General features: G+C 29.1%; 1 protein-coding gene across 1 annotated transcript; it reads right to left on the bottom strand.

Moving 5' to 3' along the window:
• Nucleotides 1–278: 278 nt before the first annotated feature.
• Nucleotides 279–8,085, bottom strand: LOC132740017 (ras-related protein Rab-1-like). The gene is made up of 7 exons (XM_060727871.1): nucleotides 7,947–8,085; nucleotides 6,965–7,076; nucleotides 6,016–6,099; nucleotides 4,181–4,274; nucleotides 3,568–3,667; nucleotides 2,930–3,010; nucleotides 279–1,073 (listed from the first exon to the last, which is right to left on the bottom strand). The coding sequence occupies exons 1-7, from the start codon at nucleotides 7,972–7,974 to the stop codon at nucleotides 1,027–1,029; spliced, it is 546 nt and encodes a 181-aa protein (XP_060583854.1). The 5' UTR covers nucleotides 7,975–8,085; the 3' UTR covers nucleotides 279–1,026.
• Between the last annotated feature and the right edge of the window lie 431 nt (nucleotides 8,086–8,516).

Below are 8,516 nucleotides of genomic sequence, written 5' to 3'. Positions count from 1 at the left end.
TTTCCGGTCTCTCCCGGTTTTGGAGTAGATGTTTGATTTCATCACAGAAGAGAACAAATATTTTACAGATAAATAAGTTTTTTTTCCAAAAAGAGTGTTTGTCACTTAGTTTGGTTATAATAATTAATAAACACAGATCAACTCTCAAATTTATTAAATATTATTATACATAAACAAACAATTCGAAAAAAACTACAACAACAACAATAACATGTTTCATTTTATATATATATGAGATAAAAAAAAACAATAAATATGTACTATAATTGAGAGAAAAGGTACATTTTTATGGTATTAACATGACACTATCAACTTTAAAACATTTTATTTAATTTGTTATTCGTGTTTAGTAAAGATGCCGAGGAATTATTCAAAGTTACATAATTTACGACTTTTTCCAGTTAAGTTTTGACTTATAATCGTCGGTCAATATGACAATTGAATTCTTAAAATTTATTTTACAATTTTAATAAAAAAGAGTTGTAAACGTAAAAGCTCAGTATTAAAATAACACATAAAACGCAAAAAAAGAAAAAGAAAAAAATATTCATAAAATCTGTATTTTTTTATATTAAATATATATTACAATTATTGTATAATAAACATGATCAACATGGTAATATAACCAGTGTCATATTTTGAACAAGTGTGAGCAGATGCCTTAAGAAGGGGTTAATAGCGATAACATAATAAGGGACAATTATACAAGTGTGGTGTTGATCATGCGTTACACATATGGATTATAAATGAATGTATACATGTATATCCGTTGCTATTAATAATCACGATCATAAAGAAATAAGTAATATTCTAATCTCCAGCATGCCAATCAAAGTTCATAATGAACAATGTCTTTCGTGCGTTCATTCATACGTGATATACAATTCTGGTAAAAACCTATTAACCATTGAAAAGATTATAAGAATATCTTGTCATCGTATGTCTACTAGTTCATCTTCACCTGCTACATTTCTTGCTTGGACGCCCTTTGATGCTTTGCATCAATGCTTTTCTTGTATACCAATATTAAAACAAGTTGCACCATCTACTGTTACGTTTTTCTTCCCATTTGTCTGGAGGGACATTGAATATTTAAGTGCGGCATTACTTTGTCATTTAAACAATTCAATCAGATATATATTAATTATATAATTTTAATTCCTTTAAATGAACATATAGGGGATTAAGCACTTGCTGTATGCTCAAAATTTCAATTAATGATTAAACTTTAAGACATTAAACTTTTTAAAAACAATGTTTTGATTAAACTCAAATGCTAAACGGTTAAAACCCTACTTAAAACAAGCAATTATCATAGTATTGCAAGCAATTCATAAGTCCCCTACCGGTAAGAGCCCAAGCAACATTCTGAAGGGCCATTGGCCATTCACTTATGTTTCTATTTTAAGTAAATTTGTTGAAAAAGTTCTTTAAAAGTGATCACAGTGAACAGACAGACAGACGGACTGGAGGACAGTCTAAAGTTATTTTTTAAACATCCCTGTTATCAAAATATAACATTTTAAAAGCAAAATTTAAAAAAAAAGGAGATAACGATGTCATACATGATGTGAGTGTAACAAAGAACAATTAGTAATGAAGGTATGAATATTGAATATTTATTTTGAAATTGAAGTAAATGAAAGTTAAAAGAACAAATAGGAAAAATTAAAAGTTTAAGGAGGAGATAATTCTGGAAATATGGATGCTAGTTTTATAAACCTTGTCATATTATATGTGGGAGTTTGAAGAAAATTCTATCATGATTGAAGAAGTTGGAGTAAAAATTACCAATTTCTCAAAAAAAACTCTAAGTTCAAAAGGGGCATAATTCTGGAAATAGTATTGAACACTCACAAATGTTATGTGATAATAAGAAACATTCATATGATGTTGAAGTAGATACGTTCAGAAACAAAGGAGTTATTAAAAAAAACAATGTTTTTTTTCATGAAAATTTTAAGTTCAAGGGAGGTAATTCTAATAAATTTTGTGCTAGAGTTGTAAACTTTGTCACATATGATGTGGTTGATGACTAGCAACTTATTTTTAAAGTTTGAAGAAAATACCTTAAGAAATAAAGAACTTATAGTGAAAAAACTTAAAAACTAGAATCAGAAATCTTGAAATTCAGTCTATTTGTTGCCATAGCAACCAGAATTTTCAACACAGGAAGATAAGAAAAGGATGTGCATAATTTCCATACTGCCATCTAACCATATGTCAAGTTTCATAAAAATATTTTCAATACTTTTTGCGTTATCACTGGATCCAGGTTATGTGTAAAATCTGCCATATTTTCAGTCTATTTGTTGCCATAGCAACCAGAATTTTCAGCATAGGAAAAAAAAGAAAAAGACGTGCATAATCTCCATACTGCCATCTATCCATATATCAAGTTTCATAAAAAAAATTTCAGTACTTTTTGCGTTATCGCAGGATCCAGGTTATGTGTAAAATTTGCCATATTTTCAGTCTATTTGTTGCCATAGCAACCAGAATTTTCAACATAGGAAGAAAAGAAAAAGACGTGCATAATCTCCATACTGCCATCTATCCATATACCAAGTTTCATTAAAATATTTTCAGAACTTTTTGTGTTATCGCGGGATCCAGTTTTGTGGACGGACGGACTGACGGACGGACAGACGGACGGACTGACGGACAGACAGACGGACAGACGGACGGAGGGTAAACCTAAAGTCCCCTCCGGTAAACCGGTAGGGGACTTATAAAAGCATACTATTTTGTTTTGATACATTTACTTTCTCTACGCACAGTTGTCATGTGTGTTTAAAAAACGAATCGACCATAAGATTACGGAAAAAATATAAGTGTACCGTTTTTAAATATTAAAATTATTTTTTCATTAGATATATTTTATGACACATAAATAGAAACATAAAATATTGAATCAAAAGAAACCAACCTTTACAGAGTGTTTCAAAGGCTTTTTCAACGTTGATATTTTCTTTTGCCGAGGTCTCTACATATTCCATGTTGTTTTTTACTGAGAATAGAAAGATACGAATTATTTCTTTCAAAAAAGTACAATCAAAAACTATTTCCTTTTTTAAAAATAGTAAAGAAAACATTTGTAAGAACCCTTATTTCTTTTATTCGGTTGTTTTAAAGATGCCTATTACTTTGTTATCAGGGCTTACGGTTCTCTCCAACCGTCTAAGCATTTCTTTCACTGTTGATGGTTGCGACATATAGAGTAAAGAGTTGTAACTGAGGTTTTTTCTCGTTCAGTATAACTTGGAATGTTTGCAATATATAGCAATCAACAACAAGGAAAGAAGTTTGACATTCAGTTTTAGAGCAGAACAATGATTGCTCATCCTTAGACGTCTTGGATAGTATTTACAAATGAAAATATGCTAGTGTGTTCTTCTGAGTAATTTATTTTTACCTTTATTCACATTAGTGCAACATATCAGTAATATACATTCAAAAGTTCTTTTGGCTTTGCTTTCCTTAGAATACCATGGATAAAAGATTTGATCGCTTCTTAACTTAATATTTCCAACTAGGGAATCGATGGGAAAAAGAAAATGGTCTTACGTGCAAGTGACTTGGCCTCTTCTTCTGTTACACATCTTTTCGAAGTTATATCACATTTATTTCCAACAAGCAATTTCTCCACTTCATTTGAGCCATATTTCTGTAAGAAAATGGATAAACTAAGATACAATAAGTATGTATTTCTCCTTACAAGAAATACTTATTTTTAAAGAACAAATAGTTTCTATATGATTATCAATTAACATTAACGTAAAAGTTAAAGCTTAATTGTGTACAGATTCAACGGAATTGGAAATGAGAGAAATGCAAGGTCTAGAATCATTTGTTTTCACCTATGTTAGCTTTTCCTTTAAATTTATTTTTTAAAGTAGATTGGTATACATAAGCAAATTTTCTATCCGAGATGAGCATATATTCCATCTTCAATGGACACATTTCAAAAGGTATTTAAAATATTGATAAAAAAAGAATAAAAATGAACCATTTGGGTAAGCTAATGAAATACTTTTTGACAAAAAATTGAAACCGTTCTAACGAAACTAGGTTGTCAGTTATATGATAAAAAGGTGATTTGTTCTAGAACAATTAAATAATTGTTACAGTATCCGTATTACATCATCCATATATCATAAGTTATATCATATAAAAATACCTCAATATCAGTCACCCAGCTTTCAACTCTTCTGAAAGTGGACCGATCTGTGACGTCAAATACAATTATCACACCTTGTGTCGCTTGGTAGTAACTGCAAAATATATTTTAGATACAAATATATACTTATTAAATACAGAAGAAAATCTCGGTAAACGCTTACAAAATATCTCGTTAAACGCTTACAAATGTATTTATTAATATATCGGTAAACGCTTACATATTTATATAATATCTCGGTAAACACTTACAAATGTATATAATATCTCGGTAAACGCTTACAAATGTATATAATATCTCGGTCAACGCTTACAGAATATCTCCTTTAATGCTTACAAATGTATATAATATCTCTATTCAGATAAAATACACAAAAACAACACATATTTCTTTAATCTTTACTTTTTTCGACTGTTGTCTTCAGAAGAATAACGTACAAAGTATTTGACGTCACGTCGGTTAGGGCGCCAACGTCAACGTGACAAATTTGCACAAAAACGTGAATGAAAAGTAACTAACAAATAGATATGGATCAAAATATACAGCGGGTATTAATAATATAACTATATTTCTACAATATAAAGAAGAGAAAAATGATAAAACCCAACATACCTATATGTCAAAATATTATTATATAATTTTATACATACATTCACTAGAATTAGCGAGAAAGCATTACATTAATTAGCCAGCAAGTTATCTAGAATAATAAAAAAGATAATAATAATAATAATAATAATAATAATAATAATAATAATAATAATAATAATTATAACAAGAACATTATCCATTACATATTATCATCATCACCAGCATCATCATCACCAACACCAATAAAAATAATAATAATTATTATTATAATAATAACACAACCAATAAAAATAATAATAATAATAAAATATAAAAATAAATAATAAAAAGAATAATTGAATAAATGAGTAAGAGAATATGTAAAACTAATTTGTCAAATAAAATCATAAAATAGAAGTGGGGAAAACATAAAGTACAAGAATAGACAATTTGCATAGTATAATATCTCTAAACACAAATGTAGTGTCTTAATACCTTTTTTCTATTTTTAGTGATGATGACCTTGACCAGAGGGGGACCAAACGCAATACAAACCTGGGTCTTCATCATAAGCTTTCTATATACCAAGTTTGATTACAATACCTCAATACTATTTCTTGTTATTTGCCTGAAACCATTTTCTTTTTATTTTCAATAACAATGACCTTGATGTTTGCTTAATCTACCTTCTCTACTGTATTATGAACAATTTATTGTAAATATGTATTTCACCTATATTGTATGATGGCTATACAGTATATGTATACTTTATGCAGCTTTAAGGAACTCAACTGAGGGCCAAAATTTTAAAGACATAGCATTTCAATTTCTTACAACGATCAACTGGGTCACTTAAAAGCAAAACATTTTACAAAAGATAACTAAGATTTATACCCAGAAATAAGTTGTAAAATGATCTGAAATTTTGTACACAAGTTCTGGATTAGACCTTCATCAAATGGAACATTAATCTTGTAAATTATTTCACGCTTCGTCATATCAAAAAACCTCAGTGGAATCCATATAATGGCACATGAATTATTGAACTGAATCGCATTGTAATTATCTGCTCTGTGTGACATGTGATTATGCTTAGATAGCCGAAACAAAAAACAGCTACATTTAAATGGCTTTCAAAAAGAGACATATAATGACATTATACAATATATAATATCCGGAACGATGATAGTTGTTTGTCAACCTAACAGTACATAAAATTAAATAGATGTGATATAGTTATGTTGATTACGGTGGATACAACTTACCCAGTAGTAATCGTACGGAACCTCTCTTCACCGGCTGTGTCCCAAATTTGTAGTTTAACTGTTTTACCATGAAGCTTTATAGTTCTGAATAAGTAATAATTTCATGGTATACAAAGGAATAATAATGTAAATATAATTGCCAAGATTTGGCAATACAGTTGTAGAAAAACGCAATAAATGTTTGATTTTATACATGTTTTTTATTACTGATTTCTAACACGACCCGCATTTTCCCTATTGAACATAGGAGAACCGAATGTGTGTGTTATTATGCAATAAAACACTGTTGACGTTTTTTATTTAGACACGTGACGTAATCACTATAAAATGTGACGTAACCACTGAACATGAGCCGCGCTGAAAATAAGTACGGAAAAAAATCAGGCTAAGTTTAGCTTTATATCAGGTACGGCATCATTTATTTGTTGATGTCGTGTTAGAAACGAAATAATTTATCAAAATTGGTGATTTTATCGTTTGATAAAAATCACTGTTTGTCGTTCGAAAATATCTAGAGAATATATCTATAAAAGTGCCATTATGCTAATTTTTTCAATGCCAAATTGAGCTGAATTGACTGTATATTTCAAGAGATTGACTTATATATAATAGTAATTGAGCAACAGTTGATATCGTAAAATGTTCAGGTTAAAATATAAATCTATCGTAAAATACAAATAAAATGACCTACTGTTTTTATGAATTCCCGATCGATTTATTTTAGAAATGCTCTTCGGCCAGGTGGGTTATTTATCATTCATGTGTAGTAGATTGTAAAATTGAAAAAAATTGCAAAATGTACACTTATTTTTACTTTTTCTTACGTATTCACTTACTATATAAACTAAGATGGACATAATTTATCATTAAGCTTCCATTTAAACATGTTTATTAAAGAGTTTATATTTCTGAATTTATGTTTCTAAAGTCGGGAACAAAAATAAATTACTTCAAACGGAAGTCCACACCTATGGAGGCAATGTATGATTCGCTGAAAGTATCATCAACGTATCTCAGTAATAGAGCTGATTTCCCTGTCTTATCATCACCAATTACCAAAACTGTAACGAAACAATAAAGATGTGTAGCAACTTACTTGTCATAAAATATTGCAAACAAAGTTTCAATATAAGCACGATATGCCTTTGTGACAATGCAAATAATTGAAATAGTCGTACTTCCGTGTAACCAGATATACAAAATGAACTGTGTGTATGTAATAGTCGTACCTCCGTGTTACAGGTTATACACTTTGAACTTGCAGTTTGGAACTAGTGGTTTAGGCGCCTTCATACCGAAAAATCTTTCCTTTAAAGCCTAAGCTTGGTAACATTTTCTATATACACAGGTCAGTACTTTTTACTTTGCAGGAAGCGGGCAAACGAAAACAAGTTAAATTGTTTTCTTTATCGGACGTCAATAAATGAAAATAATGTCAACTTTATAATGAAATTACTCAATACTCTTCGTCTATAAATGATATAAGCTATACAAAGTGGTCCTGAATTACATATCAACAGATCAATATTAAAATCAATGTACTTCATTATTATTGACCTTACTATTATACTTTACTTTTATACTAAATTTATAAATATACACACCCCAATTGGTATAGATTATTTTTAATATCAAAGTTCAATACATTGGTTTAGTAAACACTGTCTTTACCGACAGGTATAAACCATTTAAAACACTAGTATAAATAAACACAATACAAACATAAAGCTTTAAAACATCCAATGTGTTTTCTGCATTTACTTAATACAAATCTATTTTAGACAAAAACTTTCCAATTTCCCCTTTCTACAGTATCACTTAATTAAATTACAATGTATTGATGAACACATATTTAAAGAGTACATATTTGTATATAAAACGTATACATGTTTCATATTTTTTAAGTCAAAATATAAACTAAAATACACTACTTTTGAATAGTAAATCGTAGTCCGCCATAACTCCGAAAGTATTTTCTATAAGTCCACGTTAAATATGATTTGTTAGCTCCTTTACTATATTTGAGCTAAAACTCCATTTTTTAATTTACATGTATGTACATACGATCAAAATAGCCGTTATAATATCCAATATCGATAAAGTACCGCTTTTGCATTAATGCGTAAAATCTATTTTTAGATATTGTTAACGGGTAGTACAAAAGAAAGACTCTCATAACACTCATTGTACGCGGAATAAATGCAGTTCTTATTTTCCAATTTCTTTAAAAAGAATCTAAAAGCAAACACCACCCCCAACCCCAGGAGAAATAAATAAAGAGAAAGGAAACAACAAAAAACAAACTATTATATTATTTTCAAACAAATATCATTTGGGTTAACGTTATATTGCAATACATTATCCTTTAAATATAAACTATCTAAAAGTAGTACATTTCTGTTTATTACTTACTTGTTCCTTTACATTACAAATAACCAGGGTTTAAAAAAATGTTAAATGTCGATGTCAAAAAAGCCCTAAAGTACTAAGCTTGACTATAT

This window comes from Ruditapes philippinarum, unplaced genomic scaffold (assembly GCF_026571515.1).
Source record: "Ruditapes philippinarum isolate M1 unplaced genomic scaffold, ASM2657151v2 ctg9491_1_1_1_1, whole genome shotgun sequence".
NCBI classification, from domain to species: Eukaryota; Metazoa; Mollusca; class Bivalvia; order Venerida; family Veneridae; genus Ruditapes; species Ruditapes philippinarum.
The sequence above is the reverse complement of the archived record's forward strand: the minus strand, read 5'-3'. Positions and strand labels throughout refer to the sequence as shown.

Bases quoted from the DNA above. Each gene is read 5' to 3' on its own strand.
- LOC132740017 (XM_060727871.1), bottom strand. From the start codon at position 7,974: ATGGCGGACTACGATTTACTATTCAAAA. The intron at 7,077-7,946 runs GTAGTGTATTTT...GTTTCGTTACAG, and splicing joins CTACGATTTACTATTCAAAA to TTTTGGTAATTGGTGATGAT. The intron at 3,011-3,567 runs GTAAGACCATTT...TTCTATTCTCAG, and splicing joins AGAGGCCAAGTCACTTGCAC to TAAAAAACAACATGGAATAT.